Source organism: Lissotriton helveticus, chromosome 10 (assembly GCF_964261635.1).
Source record: "Lissotriton helveticus chromosome 10, aLisHel1.1, whole genome shotgun sequence".
In the NCBI taxonomy this organism is placed as follows: domain Eukaryota; kingdom Metazoa; phylum Chordata; class Amphibia; order Caudata; family Salamandridae; genus Lissotriton; species Lissotriton helveticus.
This window is the reverse complement of record NC_136071.1, coordinates 65,924,019-65,941,861: the sequence shown is the minus strand read 5'-3', so window position 1 is coordinate 65,941,861 and position 17,843 is coordinate 65,924,019. Positions and strand designations below refer to the sequence as shown.

Below are 17,843 nucleotides of genomic sequence, written 5' to 3'. Positions count from 1 at the left end.
CAAAAAGGAGCAGAATACACAATTCTGAGCATTGAAAAACTTGAGAGATTACCATTGACAATGTCAGAACGACCTGTCATTGAATGGATAATACACGGAATCATAACTATTCCGATAACAACTTTCCAATTTCGATACTGCCAAAAGTATATACAGGCAGGCCAGTATGAAAGGTTGGGTAAAGGATACATTAAGTCATCATGGAAATTACCTTACACACACACGTTATAGTGAAAAAGGACAGAATGTATCTCTTAGTGGTAATAATTGTGAAAAATCACTGAGTGGTATACTTCTGTGTCAGGGTATAAATCTACATGGGGCCTGTGAGGGGACTTCAAATAACCTTTCATGTCACCAGCTTGGCACACCTGCAACTCAAATAGAGCCATTCTTTAGACGGCTTTCGAACGGGAGCTGCATTCTAATTGTGGACCACAGATGTTGTGGCTTGGTGCCAGGAAAAGCTTATCTAGTAAGCGTTTCGTCCATGGTCACTTGTTGTATCCAAGTATTGTATCCGAACGACACTCCAGACAGGGAGGGGAAGATTTGGCCCAGTTTGAAAATCTCTTCTATTCGAATTGATACTTTAAGCAGAATGAAGTCTGTTCTTCTACAGACGCCTGTGCCCTTGACGTCATCAAAAGAAACGTAGGATCTCCAAGTTGCAAGGACAACGGCAGGGATACATAGCCTTTTATCAACAAATTGCCCCGTGCATTTTGCAGAAATGCTAAGCCAAATCCTAAATATGTCAGATACCAGTGGTATCCCAAATGTATTTAAGACAATTTTTTCGGGACTGTTGACACCCTTTAAAGAAGTCCTGGGCATCTTTCCTAATTTTGTCCATTCGGTCTTTGGCGGCCTTCCACTCTAGTTGGGACTCGTAGCAGGCATTTTATTCTTGATTCTGCTGCTGTCACAGACAAGACTCCAGCAACAATGGAAGAAACGATCCTAGCTATACGCTATCGGGACCGCATAACTAAAGTCCTTGGTTTAGCCCGGCTAAGAGATCTGAATATGACCTTGTTTCTTTCATTCAGACCCACTTGGCAGAATTGTATCTTACCTGTGTTAAGATGTATGCTGTGCGGAGAAGAATGCGTGTTGGACATCTGTCTCACACTACAATCAGAAGTACCATTGGATACAGATACTTTGCTAAGTCCCGTAAAGGCTCATGCATCGTGTTGTCCCCAGCGGTTACCTATCCCGATGACGGCATTCGTGGAAACTTCACCACTGCGATTAAAGGGTAGTGAAGTACAAGATGAGAGCAGCATCAACCAGGTACGACCTTCTGTAAGCAATGCTGATCAATACATCGATGAAGGCAATCATGCTCAAGACTGCATGGTAGTGACATTTTCCAACTTGGTCGAACTTTCACCTGAAGCGGTAAACTGCTTTTTTGAAAGTCTGTCTGAAATGATGTTCTCCCCTGAACAGAAATAATAACTTTAAAGCAAATGAGCACACAGCGTTCCCATAACTCTGAATTCGGCCTTTGGCTTTGAAAAACAAAGGCTACTGGAAATATTTGGAACTGTTTTTTCTTCTTCCCCTGAAAAACGAAATAATTTTTTTCCTGATTCACAAATATTTACCTTTTTGGCACTCATCCTCTGCTTAAAGTAGAACTATTCTTAGAGAACAGAGCTTCTATTTTTAGGAACTCTAGAGACAATATATTACCTCAGCCTCTAGTATATTTACAAATAACTGTATTTATATGTGATGAAATGGTCTCGCACTTTTCTTTTCTGTATTAAGAGCCATTTCATGTGTAATTTTCGCAAAATCATTCCGCTGATATATATGTGCATCCTATTTATGAATGATTACTCTGCTTGAAAAACGTACAGTACCTATACTCATTTTTCATGTATTTCGCATACGCCATTTCAAATGCAAAAAATGTATTTTGGGGTGGATCGGTATACACATGCACCATTAGATATGTTTACTATTGCTTAGTTTTAGTAATTCTGGACATGAATTCGTGGAGTGGGTGTAGTGTGTTTATCTAGGTACCTGAATCGATATTTCTATTCTTTGCCCTTGTCCGGTTATAAATCAATAATATCCCTACAACGGCATAGAAACCCTATTCACAATTCAGTCATAGCGCATGCTGTCACATTAAGCAAGCACTATTCCTCCAGCCCCCTAGAAAGCACACCGAGTTCTTAAACAAATCCAAGCCTCCAGCAACCTGGGAAATCCCCGCTGCTTTTTGTTTTGATTTTGTCCGAGAACTCCTGTAAAGCACTGTAAGAACGACCAGTTCTTGGTGACATCTTTATTGACGTCTTATGTCCATCCTTACGTCAAACTCAGCACCTCTCAGGTATAAATATACCAACGCTGCCTTAAGCAAACACACGGTGGTGGTGATGAATCTGGAGCAGCTACTACTTGCCCTAGAGCCCAGCTGATGTGAGAGCCCACGGACGCTGCCCCTCCCTCTTGACGCGCTGAGAAAGACGCTGTCTTTTCTCCTGCCGAGAAATCCAGCCCCCGGCGCTTCCAGCTTACCCTTGCGGGTGACTGGGATATCGAGTCTTGAGATAGAGATACCAGCCCTCCTGCCTTCTAATACCCAGGTACTGAACTGACTAAACATTTACAGAGAATTCTTGAGTCAGATTCTTGGCAAAACAAACTTAACTTAAACTGCTACTTACTTACTCCTTCCCACGTATTAGGCTTAGGTCAGGTACACCGGGGTAGGCGTAGTTAGAAGCACCAGTTAAGTATGATTAGTCAATGTATATATGTATGTATCTATTTTATCCATTTTAAAGTATCATATGGCTAAGAAACCATATCAATGCTTTTACAGTATTATTTCATAATCCTGCTTTTACTATATGCACTTTACTTAACTATAAGTATTGCAATTGTAGCAATTCATTTCTTTTGTATGAGGAAAGAGACTGCTCAATAAATAACACCTTTTATTGAAAACGCCCGTCTCTCTTTTTCTCTGCAATCTGGTAAACTAAGTACGCACCGTTTGACTGAGTGAAATAGCTGTCTTTTGTTTTCACACGACTCTAGAGATACACTCCTATTCAGGGAGAGCAAAGTTGTCATGTTTTATGGTTGTCAGAAACTAATCCCTTCTTGTCTATCCAGGGAGGTTAAACTCCTCCTTGCTTAGTCGAGAAGGTTTCTAGTGAACTCTGAGCTAGCTGGCAAAAAACTTAAGTCTAATATAGTCAGTAGAGACCTAGATAACCTCAGTCCTACGTCTACTCTACTGAAGATATTATTCCAATGCGCAGAGCCTATTGGCACTATAGGAACTACACTACAATAGTAACACTGCTGCAAAACTGGCCCTCAGTACAAAAACAGCCCCCACAGCTACACAAATCAGCCTCCTCCATTCTTGTCTTCTCGGGGAAATGCCTGATGTCGTTACTGCCAGTCCAACCCTGCTCCTGCAATACCATTCTGCCCAATCACTGCTGTTCCTCTGCCTTGTTGCCTTATGACTGACCCTTCCGCTATGGGTGTGACATCTCTCTTCAGTGACCCATGTCTCCTTTCCTTGCCTGCTGAGACTGGTTGTGGGCTCTAGAAATGTAACTGTTTAAGGAGTAACTTTTCATGACCAGTATTAGACTTGTCCTTGACACTTCCCTTAAGCTAATTCTCAGACCAATATACTTTATATGGCAACCTGTCATTGAGTATAATTCGCCATAAATGGTAATAGACCGGTCACTCCAAATTGGTCATCTCAACTGCCACCATTTATGGTGAAATGACAGAAATGATGGCAGACAAGTGAAATCTACCATTAGTAAAGAAGCATTTTTCCATCTAAAATGGGCCAAGGAGCACAGAGAGTCACTCTTCTAATTAAAGTCCAGAGGGTCTAAGGTCCAGATTAGCAAACACTTTGCATTGGGTTTGCATTAAGTTTTTGACGTAGACTGGACACAAAGTGTTATGTTGGTTGTAATACAACACCAATCAAGGGGCCCGATTCACAAAAGTAAACTGAGATGAAAGTCTAACTTTACGCCTTTTGGTATTCAGTCAGTCAGAATACTTTATTTCGATAAATCAATATCATAAAAAGACAATGGTACAGTACTAAACATACATTGAATACATTATTTACACATAGTAAAAGAAGAATATTAAGCCAATTAAAAATGTTCCCAACAATTTCATGAGGTTTTATAAAATCACAATAAATAGGATAAAACCATCAACCAATTTAGATACCCTAACTATCTTTTTTTACAGTGCAAACATCATTCTAATTTATATCCATAATCATTTAGGTACAATTATTCATTCTCCTGTTCCTTATCCTGACAGCGCCCACAAAAAAGCTAGCAACATGAAAGGTGATCCGGGGGGGTCTTTAATAATTGTAAGTACAAGAGAGCTGGCTTGACTTGCAGGAACCCAGCCTCCTTAAGTATTGGAACCAGGAATTTCATTCTTAATTCCGTGAAGTGACCACAGAACATCACAAAGTGCATTGTCTTCTGAGTGGAAAAATTGTCACAAGAACACGGCATTGCATTTTCAGGAGTACTCCAATTAGAAAAGTGACCTAGATTCAGATGGACCAAGTTAAAACTAAAACGAGTTAAAAGAAACCTATGGTAAGGACGGTTCACCATATTAAGGTAAGTTTCAGGTCCTGGTAAACTGGCTACAATGAGATTAGCCCTTACAGTGGGTTTTTTACGCTCTAGTTATTCTATCTCCAGAGTCAACATCTGTACCATGGCTACCTTAATTTGTGTAATGTCCTTAGATGTTATTATCTCTGGAGAGGAGAAAAGCTCCAGTCTCCCTAGTTTAAAAAACTGTTTTTGATGTATGTCAACCACTGAATCTCACTGGAATTTTCTAGTAGGAGACAATCTTTCATGATAATATGGTTCAAGGAGATTTCCTGGTTCAACCAGGTCTTCATCCAGCATATTACGGAGGCCATTCTTATCATGTCAGAAATGAAGCCTACCCCCAGTTCAGAATGGATAGTATATGAGGGAGTGGACTGTGGCACTGAGAGGACAGATCTCAAAAATGTATTTTCGGTCACCTGTAGGCAATCTGGAACACTGTAGCCCCATATTGAGCTACCATAAGTCGCTACAGCGATACATTTCGCCTTATATATCTTCATTAGTGCAACTATAGGTCTTGCCCCCAGTTTTTTTGTGAAACCCTGGAGTGCAGAAGTGGTTCTTGCGAAGGAGATGTTTCTGTTTTTGAGTTGCAGGCCCCAGTACCCCCTCTCATCAAAGGTAATCCCAATATAGGGGAATGTGGGCACTCTGCAAAGTTCTTCATCGCAGCAAAAAAAAGTTTTAAATTGCTTCTTCCTAGAGCACATCCCCATAACCATAATTTGTGACTTCTTTGCATTTATTTTAAGATCCAGGGATCCCATAACATTCCCAAAAACATTTAACAGCCGTTGTAGTCCAACCCCTGTCCGTGAAAGAAGGACAGCGTCATCCGCGTAGAGGAGAACTGGAATACCAAGTTACCCTATACGCGGTATGTCAAGAGTTGCCTCCTTTAATGCAGGTTCTAGGGCATTGATATATACCGTAAAAAGAAGGGGGGGCAGGATGCACCCTTGCCTGACCCCCCTTTCTGAGTTAAAATGGCTAGAGCAGAGCCCCTCAGCAGTAACCCGGACGGAGGCCAATAGTCCCGAGTGTAAATCCGCCAAGAGGTTAACTAAGGCCCAATCAAGTCCCGTGTTAAGTAAAATTTGCCATAACTTTGACCGATTTACAAGGTCAAATGCCGATGAGAGGTCCATGAACCCCAGATACATTGACCCCTCTTTAGCCTTCGTATATTTATCTAGTAGCAATTGCAGATTAAGACATTGGTCTAAAGTGCTCCTTTTCGATCTAAACCCATATTGCAGATTCGACAGAACCCCTGTATCGTCGAGCCAGTCCATTAATTTGTGCAAAATAACCCGTCCTAGGATTTTTACTGAGGAATCTATTAGGGAGATAGGTCTATAACAGGAGGGGTACTGCCTGTCTCCCTTCTTGAAAACTGGGATAATGATGGATTTTTTCCAAGACACCGGTATGTTATTTTGGTTCAGGGCGTTAAAAACACTACACAAGATCTTAGACCAAAATGTTGGCGCACATTTAAAAACATCTGGGGGAACCCTGTCAGGACCTGGAGCCTTATTTTTTACGGTCTGTTCAATCGCTCTTTCTACCTCTATCTCTTCAAAAGTCACATGTGAACCCTCAGATCTAGAAAAGGTATTAATCATCTGTTTCTCAGGATCTGGGGTAGAATATATTTTCCCAAAATGTGAAATCCAGCCCTCGTCTGGGATGTTGGACTCTAGGGGAGAATTATCCTCACCGAGAATAGCGGTTGATTAATGATTTTCCAGAACTGCTCACTATTTTTTAAAGTCTCAAGGGCAAGTAATTGTGACCAGGCCTCTTCTTTCAGCTAATTTTTCCTGTCTTGAATAGCTTTCTTATATGCAGATCTTAAGCTGCCTATTTGAGCTCGATCTTTAGGGGTAGCCTTCAGGGCCTTGAGTAAAACTGTGTGTCAGGGCCAGCTGCTTTACGACCGAGCAGCGCCGCTCATGCGGACCTAGGTACAGAGGTAACTTCCTCGCGCCATCAAGATTATCAGTTGATAGCACAGGTCCCACCCAAGCAGTCTGCGGGGACTGTCAACAGCTACTGAGGGGCGGACTACAATACAGGAACTCCTCCTGTTCCAGTTCCTGACCCCTCAGGTTGTATTCATTTAACTCCGCGGCCCACCTTGGGCTCTTTCTCAAGTTTATGAGCACTTTAGGTCTTGATGAATTGCCGTGATGGCATGAAACATGTCGACCTGATCACTAATGAGGGTTGAGCGGGTCTCCCACACATAGCCTGGTTGAATCCCCATACCCCTCTTATTTTTAACAAGGTAGTTAGCTACAGGAATAAAATGCCCAGAGTAGACTATACTAACTTTTTTTAAATTCACCACACTCCACGCTCACTACTTTATCACTTGGGCCCCTTACACTCACTCAAACATCGGCCAGGAATAAAAGATCTCCACAAAAGTGTAGCACCCTGTGCTACCCGTCAGGCATTGCAGCGCCGGCTTGACGCAGGAGCAGGAAGCCGATGATGACACGAAACAATCGGTTGGTAATATGACAGTAGCCGTAAAACCAATCTGTCGTGTGAGGTTTCCCTAATTCCGATAAGGGACACTTGTCCCTGACTCCCACATACAACCACATCTGGAGAGAGGAAGGTAGATCACTCCTATATATACCAATACTACCCCCTAGGGGAACTTTGTGCATCTGTTTTGAATAGTGTCTAATGGGACGTGCACACTGGACCCCTCTAAATATTGTCCCCCTCCTGTCCCTCCGTGTTGTTTACTAAAACTGTGTGTGCCCTAGAACATCTTTTATTAAACCATCTTTTACTATAATGTCTCGTCTGTCTGGGGCCAGCAAGTAGGCTTTGGTTAATTTGTCTGCAGATGTTATCAAAAGCAGTGACCACATGTGTGTTTTGAGCCTGCTTCTCTAGGCATATAGCCACATCGTCCTCAACCTTGTCCAGTACATCCTGCAAGAAAGTTTCAGGGACTATGTTTGACCATTTTAGCCTACGTCCTTCGTCTTTAGCAACCACATTTAGGCCACTCTTATGAATCACAGTTTTGAGGGTTAATAAATCTGCGGACAGTATCTCTATTGACACCGGGTTATGGTCACTGAAGACCGAGACCTCAGTCTTATACATTAAAACTCTACACAATATAAAAGAAGACATAAAAATATAATCAATAATAGTACCATCAACTGTTCATTTAAATGTGGGGGTCCTAAAGCCACCTTCCCCCAACCTGACTCATAAAGAGTCCATCTCGCCAAAAAAATTTCGAGGGCCTCTCCCCGTTTTGAGTGTTCAAGATGAATGGGTGAAGAATATTGAGGGCCCTCCTCTTCTATATTGGCACACGGTTGGTTACAGGGATGGATGTTAAAGTCCCCTAGAAGTATTATTTCAAAAGTATTCACATCAGTGCTATAGACTGACAAAAATGTCTCCAATAGGTCCAGATTAAGACTGGTGCACTCATTGGTGCATGAATTATGAAAATTAATAAATACAATCTTAGGGGTATCAGAAGGGGATAGTTCAACAATTAGACAGTTTTGACATCCTGAGTTACACATAGTTAATGTACCCTTTAAGTCAAGTTTAAATAAACTTAGTAAGCCACCCTTAGCTCTGCCTGCCACACTACAGGTTGCTGGAATACAAAAATGACTGTACCCATCCAGAGAGAAACTATTTGTCGGATCCCAGGTCTCTTGGAGCGCTATAATATCATAGGTTTTTAATGAATTGATCCAAGTGTCATTCCCTGCTATAGCCTTAATACCAGCAATATTCCATGTCATAATCCTACAAGTAGAGTGTGTGGGCTGTACATTAGTCCTCGGATTATTTCACAGTCAATCATTTTCCTCCAGGGATGACAGAGGGGTATATCGATTGGCCAGTGGGTTGGCTTGATCAAATTGACTATTTGGCCTGGGCAACCTATAATGATATGGGTCCAGTCTATTTGGGGGTTGATTCCCAATTTGGGGAGGAGTAACAAAACCACGCCTAGGTAGAGATGAAAATGGCTTGGGCTGAAGAGTATGTGAGTGTGGAGTATTGCCAAGATGGTTATAAAAGAAACCAAGAGGGCGAGCACATACAGTATTGTCAGCAATAGGTAGGGAAGCCTCTCTAAGCAGAACTGTGGCGACATGCTGCGGATACTTAAAATTTACAATAATACAATCCCCCCTACTATTTTTCCTAGAATTTCCTATCCAGCTATCTCTTCGGGTAGATATTATATAATTTGAGAAAGAAAATGGGAACCCACAATTTCTATTCAACCACGATACTGATTTATTTTTCAGGGAGTCGTGGGTTTCTATCCGAGACTCAGTAAGATGAGAATCCACCCCAGGTACATTAGTTAATACTACTATGTATGGAGCGCAATCTGGGGGGAGATTTACTGAGGGTCTTCTCTTTACCTCACTTCTCCCCTCGTTGTTCCCCCCTGCTGTAGTGGATTGGTTTCTAGGAGTCGTTAGGGGTGGCTGAGTAGCTGGTACAGGGGGTGGTTGAGTAGCTGGTACAGGGGGTGGTTGGGAAGCTGGTATAGTTTGTGTAATCCTGTTCTCCCCGTTGCAGGGAGCAGCTGCATCTTTATTTATGTTATTGCCACCCTTTATGCTCTTATTTGTTTTAGTCATAGCTAAGCGAGAATTCAAAAGGCCTCCCAATCTAGTTACTTCTTTTGTAACCTGATCTTGTTTGGCCGCAAGAGGTTTAATCATAAGTTCCAATTTGGATTCAAGAATACTGGCCAGCAGATCAAATTGGTCAGGGTTCAAGTTAGTCAACTCGGCCTTATTTGAAGTCTCATTTACTCCCCCTGTGCTTATAGGTGGCGTGCCAGCACTTTTAGTTTTCCTGTTCCCCCCGCTTAGCAGGTAACTTCCTGCAAGCCCTTGCTACTCTTCGTACCGGAGAGGGTACCGGAGAAGATGTCGGTTAGGTTGTAGTGAAGTATCCAGAGGATTATCCAGTACTGCCTGGCTCTGCACTGGGGGAGCAGTTATTTCATTTCCAGTAATTAATTGGGAGCCTTGAGTGCAGCTACGATCTAAAGCAAGAGTATCTGGGGGGTCGTACAAGCTAGTAGGTGAAGCCGGAGGGCTTACCCGGTTTAATGAAAAGCGCCTTTCTTTATTAATTTTGCTTACTACTTTGACCAAGTAGTTATCCATTGTACTCGTCACTAGGGGGGTTTTAGCCGATCTAAGTTTAGACATAATTATACAAGATGACGGCTAAGGATATCTGTAAGTTAATACAGAGTACGTAACATACAAAAATGTCCCACAGTTTTGGGGTGTGTGTAGGCAGGAAAAACCAAAGTCCGTGGCCCAGCCCAGCCTTGGTCAGCCCCAAACGGCCACAGATGGCCCGCCCTTTGCCCGGGCTTCGCCCGGCGCGTCCCGCGATGCGTGGGAAAGGTGCTGTCTTTATGCACCTGGTGTGGGCGGGTTCTGCTATGCCCTGGTGCCCTCTGGGCTATGGAGTATCCAAGTTCAGGTAGCCACTCCGCCCCCATCTGCGAGCGTTTCCCGCTGTGATGGAAATCCTCGTTTGTGGGGTGCGTGGTTCACCTCCTGATCGTGGCCCCACTGCTGCTATACAGAGACTCCAGCTCCGTCTCCAAAATCGGTAAATAATGTAATGTACTACTCGTAAATGCCCTTTGTGAATACCAAAAGTTGAACTTTACTGCTTCCAGTATTCACAAAGGGCATTTACGAGCGAAAGTTGTAAGGTTGTAAAGTTATACTTTCATCCTATTTTACCTATGTGAATTGGGCCCAAGATTTGTTGCTGGATTGTACCAAAAGTAGTACAAAGCAATGCAACGTGCTTCCTTGCTTTACTTTACATCAAGGAGGGTTTGCATGGGTCATGCATGGCTATCCCCGTGCATCAACCCATGGATTTTGAAATAAATCCATATCCACAAAGACTTGCAGACATGGATTTGCACCAACATACTACACCTTCCTCAGGCTGGAGTAAATATGAGAAATACAAATATTTTGTCTTGTTCTTTTCCTTTTTCCATGAGTGGTGCATTCTGCAGCACACATACAAGGGGGAAATTGCCTTTTAGCATACTTTTTGTGCAGGAAAAGACCCCCTTCATGCAGTGATGCTGGAACAATTTTCAGAGTGGGGTGCTGCCATCAATGTTACATAATTGAAGTCATAAGGACCTTAAAAACTCTGGATGCCACTCAAAGAATAAGTGTAGCAAAGGAATTCAAACAAGATTGAAAGTAGGGGATAAATGCTCAAAAAGTGTGCTGTTTCTTACAATATTTCAGGCAAGGGAATGCTCGAAGGTGAGAATACAACCACTGTCAATAGTTGTAAACACAGATAGACTAGGTCTACCCTAAAGCACGAACACAATTTCCAACCTGGGCCAAGCTAACATCTATCAATATGCATGTCATTAACAAACTCTCTTCAGCAATGTTGAGTTTCTTTTCTTCTCTTTATTATTGTTCCTTATTCATGATTTCTTCTGAGTAAAGACAGTTCTCATATTTTTTCAACCACAGGGTAACCAATCAAATTCTTGCCACAGTTCTTAATTTAGATTGTAGCAAAGGAACCATGGCCATTCAATAGGAGAGAGTGATAAGGATGTGTATATGCCCAGTGGTGCATCTTGGAATGCATTGTCTCAAATATATTACCAAAGTAAGATGAGGTAGTGCACTGGCATTAACAGCACAGTTTCCATTGAGTTTACCACAAAATGTGCACAGACATGCATTTTTATTGACAAAATGTTATAGGGCCTAAGCAAAAGATTATATTTGCTGCTACAGTGTCTTTATTGTATTAAAATCTTTCTTTACATTTCACTTCTGAATACATACAAAAAATATGTTTTATTTGTGCTTTCTAAACTGTTAATAAATGTTGAAATATTTGTACAGTTCATCTACAGGCAATACAATTTTGTTGTGTGATGGAAAAATATAGACATCCCACAGCCTTTTCTTTCATACACCCCGTATGCCAGCAAGACAGCCCCATAGTTCACTCTATCATATCATCCCACTTTGCAGTCAGAGAAGAACACTAATCACCAATATCCATTTTAAAAGAGTAAGCACCAATTTGTCAGACATACCTGACACTAAACATCTGTCTTTGAAGGCACAGCAAACATCACAAGATATAAACGAAATGTAAAGGTATCTTTTTTGCTCAATCAACTTCTGAGCTCCAGCATTTTTATTTTAGGGAGTTATAGTGCCCCAAACATCCCTTCTTCCAGTGCCTGTGTCTTTAAGTAAGTTTATTAAGAAATAAAGCACTTAAGGGTCGATTCCGAAGTCTTTCCGAAAGCATTCCTACCGAATAGGTTCTGGAATGATTTCCAGATGACTCGGATCGGGGGAGTCCGACTGAGCGATTTTGATGTACCCGGATGCTTCTGGATACGATTTAGCTGGACTACTATTGACTTCAATGCAAGCCTGAGTTCCAAATGAGAACACAGGCTCCCATTGTTCGGGCACCCCATGGTGCCTGCCACACTGTGCATGGTTGGGAAGAGGGGACTCATGGGTACCCCCACGGGCCTGAATTGGAGGGCCCTGGGTGAAGGAGGGCCTACTATGGGCCCCCAAAGATAGATTCCGGCAGCTGATTCATCCAGAAGAAACCGAATTGGAACGGCTGCCCGAAACGGTCATCATACTCGCTCGCCTGGAAACCGAGTCCATAGAGCTGTATGGTTTGGCTCCTAAAGACCCAACCTGTAGGAATGCCTTTCGGAACAGATTCAGACAGCCGTACCGGTTTGCGGGCATTGTAATCATGTGTTGGGAACTGTGTACGATTCGGTCAGTAACCATGGTTCCGGATCAGATTTGGAAACCCAAATCCAATTCAGGGCCATTCCGAAAGACATCAGAATTGACCCCATAGACATTAATAATTTTTGGGATTTTTGCAAAGTGTCAATTAAGTGGTTAGACCCAGTGACAGCAATGTAAAAGTTGTTTGCGTGGTGTTTTTCCTCTTTTTTAGATTCCACAGCCCCTTTCAGGAAAGTTCAATTGTCACCTACCACTTTTTGCCCATCATTAGCTGCAGACATTCTAAGGGTCCACTTTACAATCCTTGTGGCTAATTCTTTGGCCGGGGAGGTTTTGTTAGCACATCTTCAGGGTCAGTCTATCAGCAGAGTAGGTACTTCTTGGGCAAATCTTAAGGGTGCTTCAATTAAAGAAATGTGAATGCTGCAAATGTAGTCTTTCTTGCTCACATTTATGATGTGCAGAAAGCTCAGTGGTAGCTGGCAGGGAAAACGGATGGTGGGGGTAACAAAATATATTTTATAAAAATGTCTTACCTCTTCACGACTGCCTCCATCTCTCCTCCATCGCAGGGGTCTCTGTCTCTCCTCCATCTTCCTTCTTCGCTGACGAATCCCGGAAGCATACAGGCTCCCATGAGTCAATCACAACTATGCAATTCAGTGTTGTGATTGGTCTGAGTGTTGTGGTTCGGTGCTTAGACGAAGTCAGGGAGCCTGGGCAGGCTAAGTGTGCATGACTGTTTAGCCAGACCAAGACGGCCGACCAAGCAGTCATGCACACTTAAGTGCGTAACCCAGCCCCATAGCTTGGAAAAAAATGATAATTACTATATTACTATCATTTTATTTTTATTTTTTCCTGCTCTGAGAGTGAGGTGAGGCTCATCCGCTTTAGCGGAGGAGCTAACCCTGTGAAAGCTACAAGTAGGTGATAGATTTTCATTAGTTCTTGAAACTCAAGTATAAGCACCTGCACATCCTTAGTGATTGTAATTTTAGCATGATGTTATAGTATTTGATATTACACTGTGTGCAGCTGTATATAGGGTCTGATTACGATGTCGGAGAGCATTGCGGGATTGGAACCGACCAACCCCTGGCACGGTCGCAGACTCCCTGGGGCGCTCGTAGACTCACATTTCTCTATGGGAGCTTGTGCTGCCTTTAAAAACCGGTTGCAGCACACACTCCCATAGAGAAATGGGAGTGTGTGTACATTCCTGCACTGATTGCCAGGTACCTTACAGTGCCTGCCACACAATGCAGGGATTTACAGGGGGCACCTTAGGTGCCCCCCAAGCCCTCAACTGGAGGCTGCGGAGACATGGGGGCCTTGCTAGGGGCCCCCAAAGCAGTTTTCTGACAGGCTTTTCATGTCGGAAAGTCCAACATGAAAAACCTGCAGGAAACCAACATCCTAATACCCACTGTTGAAACACCTTCCACAGGGAATTATGTGCGGCCTCTGTCTGTCTGATGGGTTCTTTGAGCCCGACAAAAGCCAGTCGGTTTGACCGGCCGGTTTCAAAACCGACAGTCTTCATTGGAATAAGGCTGTCAGATTTGAAACCCTCTGACCTGCAGTTGGAGGCTTTCCGACCAACATCCAAACCAGCCCCTAAGTGTGTGATGGCATTTGTTCTTCCTAGTTCTGTGAACTGCCTCATAAACGGGCTTGGGTGCATCCTTATCTGGATAGCAGTGGAAGGAGAAAATGGAAAAAGAGGTAATGACCCCATTACTTACAAAAGTCTTCATTACTGTGAATCCTTCTCCTGCTCGTCACAAGTTCCCACCCATCCCACATAGGAGAATGAGGCGACCCTGGTGGTTGTTTCCTTTTCTTATAACTTGTATAGTACAGGCAGATGTTAAGCTGAGCCCTCCGTTTGGACTGTCTTGAAGGAGAGGAGAATGTGTTAATCACCAGAGACATTTTGTTTGAACTTTCAGTATGTTTTTCTTTGTACTTGTAAATGAGAACTACATATGTGTCATGAGGTAAGCCTCACTCATTGTGGACTGTAATGAAGGAGACTCGTATTTGGAGTGATAATGACTACTAGTAAGTAACCGGATCAGCTAGTGCAGTCTCAGTGAGTGCTCCCATGTGTACAGGCAGAATCTTTTCCAGTGGCAGCTCTTTCTCTGGTAGGCATGCCTCACCCATTTCTCATGGGTACAGCACCAGTGTGCTCCTCCAACCGGGCATGCAGAACACAGCTCCACTCCACATGGAAGGGATGAAGCCACCAATGCGGTGTTGTTATTTAGTGTTAGCTAATGATTCCCCTGACTGCTATAGCTCAGAGTGGGGAGTTCCTTATAGAGCCATAGAGAATCTATGAGTGGTGGTTCTGCCTCACAGCAATCAGTGTAGTGAAAACTCAAGGTGTGGCTCCCTACTTATTATAAAACTGTTTTACATAGATCACCAAAGGAGTGGCCGCATGATAATGAGGAAATATGCAGTGTTATGACTGACATGTTAAACTTGCAATAACTGTAATGTTGGTGGGTCAAATATGAAAGTCATTCAAACAACCATTGGCTTGGGAGGATGAGCTTGCTCTTACCTCCATATCTGTATTGTATTCATGGTACAGGTTTTTTGACTCAGCTAATGCAGTTGAATGTTAATTTTATCCTAGTCAAATGAACTATTTATATAACCATTTAGAAACTATTTCCCCACTACTGCTTTAGAATACTGCTTTACAATAGTTAGTGATAGGATAATTAAACTGACCTGTATTGTTGGAGAAAGTCCCGTCAGCACAGGGTGAACACTGGTAGCAGCAGGTAGGGAGTCCAGCAATGGCTGATATCCTCTCTCCTGGAAGGCAGCTTTTACTGCAGTCAGACGTAGGGGCCTGAGAGAAAGAGAAAGAGAGCGAACAACAAATAGAGAGAAATAGAGGGAGAAATAAAGAATGAGGAGACACGTGAGAAAGAGGGGCAATCAAATCTGTTCATCTGACCTGTCTATGTGCTAAAGCATATGCTTCTTCTCCTCGAGTACCTCCACAGAACTAAGCATATCTCCTATTAACTTTAAATGGATTTTGTGTTCAGGTAAACATGTATTATTCTCCCTAAAGTACCCATGGGGCTATCTAGATGCAATTTTATTTCTTCTAAACTAGTGATTTGGCTAAGTTTTGGCAGCTGCAGAGTGCTAGCACAAGGTCCGTTCTACAGGATTACTTCTTATTCTATGACATCCAGAAATATGGGAGGTTGATTGAACAAAATGGAATGCCCATTTTTTTGCATCAGATTACAGACAGGTCTATGCTGTTGGTGCCTTAGCATGCAGAGTCCTTTGTGGTAGCTCAAGAGTGAAATTGCTAGGTTGATTTGCACTTATTATGAAAGGCTTGGACCACAATGCTGGTGCATGAATACTGATGTAGGAGTCTTGCATCACCTGGGACTGCAAGCTTAGACTTTCAAATAGCAGAATTGGTATGGAAGTGAGCAGAAAAGGAAAGTGTAACATGAGGCGATAGGCGCAATTCACCGCTTCTCTAAGTAGAAAATTGTTACAATCCATAAGAAATTCTAGGTAGCCATATGGTAGATTATAAGATGAAGGTTTAGTAAGCTTAGCTATCGGCTATTAGTATGGCAAGTACGTAAGAGAGAGCGCCACCAAGAGCAGGATCCCTGCTGCTCAGCCCACACGCTCCAACTGTCTCTCTGTCAACCAAACCAGGCATTCCATCATTCCACTACATCTTCATACATTCCAACTTTCCACACACATCACATTCATACTTGCTATGCAGAAAGGCACAGGTAAATAAGGGAAAGGATGCAAACAAAAAATGCAGGTCACACATCACATTCCCATAGGGAAAACAATTAAAGATATTACAACATAGTACAATGGAAATACACACCATTAGGAGGCATATTACGTATTGGCGCTGTTTGCAACCAACGCACCTTTGAAAAAGTGTGCCGGGCGCAAATAATACCAATGCGCCCCATTACGGTGAGAGCGCTGCCCTGGGGGCAGCCACAAACCTGCATTGTACTGGGGCAGCCAATTCATGTGAAAAGGCGGAGCAGCCGCTTCATGTTTTTACAGTGCAGGCAGCGACTAGCTGCACTTTCAAAGGAGATTAGAGATTCCCTTGCAAGTGGGTGCAGTCAGTGACTGTACCCACCTGCAAGTGGATGTCTGGGGGCTCCATGTGACCCCCTTTACACCCTGCAGAGGGCTGCTCTCAGGGGGAGCACAGACAGTGCACAACCTTTTAAATGGCATCAAGGGGTTTTCCTCATTTGCATAGGGCACCCCCGATGCAAATGAGGGAACACCCTCTCTTGATAGCGCTGGTGCTTTAAGTGCACCAGTGCTATCGGCATTATAGAAGGGGACACACAAGCATCTGCACCCTCTTCTATAATACCAAAGTGCCCCGGTGGCAAACACCCGTTGTGCCCCCTGGACACCCTATGTAATACGCCCCTTGATATCAGAAGCACAAAAGAAGCATATACAACCTAAAACTAACTAGTTGCAAATTGAAAGGACTCAGGGTAAGAGAATAGCAAAGCAGTTCTAAGATATCAAATACATTAAAATTAAACCATTGTAATGTTATGCACGACTGAGGGAATTAAGGAAACCTCAGAGTTATTCAACAGCACCAACTAGAGCACACAACCCTACAACTCAACCCTAAGGTACACAACCCTATAACGTACACACTCTACTGTACGTCTGACAGGATCTATCATCTCAGGCAAAGCACACTCTACTGTACACCTGTCAGGAACTACCATCTTAGGCAAAGCACACTCTACTGTACACAGGCACACACACTCAGGTGAGCAGATAAATAATAAAAGGCTTGTGCTTCCAAACACACGCTGCCTTTAGTCATTTGAGATGTTTCAAAAAGCAGAGCTCCATAAAAAATGAATTGTCAAAAAGAACTCACGGAACTGGTAGCTTCATGAATAGATTTTACCAGTAGCACGTTGTTGCTTGTACACACACTGGTCAGCAGACCTGACAAACATGTGAAGAACGCAAAGAAATAAATGTAGCCAGTTGGTCTTGCTGATCCACGAACTGATCCTGTAACTCCTTGTGCCTCCACACTTAGTGACATCTGCTTAATCACACATCAGAGAAAGCAGGCAAATTACATCAGTACCTGGATGTAAGGAAGGTCAAACTCCCAGGCAGGCTGTCCATTTGATAAAGGACACAGGTGGGGCTTACCAGGACATTTCTTTCCTTCAAGTTTAAGTGTTCTTTTTACTTCAGGTTTTCTCAGCTGGTTCAAATACTTTGTCTTTCACAACAGTAA

At 43.0% G+C, this 17,843-nt stretch overlaps 1 protein-coding gene across 1 annotated transcript in view; it reads right to left on the bottom strand.

Moving 5' to 3' along the window:
- The window catches only part of LOC144783922 (extracellular calcium-sensing receptor-like), a 123,370-nt gene that overhangs the window by 23,584 nt on the left and 81,943 nt on the right, over positions 1–17,843 (bottom strand). The window contains exon 6 of the mRNA XM_078662657.1: positions 15,263–15,386. Coding sequence (XP_078518783.1) covers positions 15,263–15,386 — 124 coding nt within the window. The remainder of the gene's footprint in view (positions 1–15,262; positions 15,387–17,843) is intronic.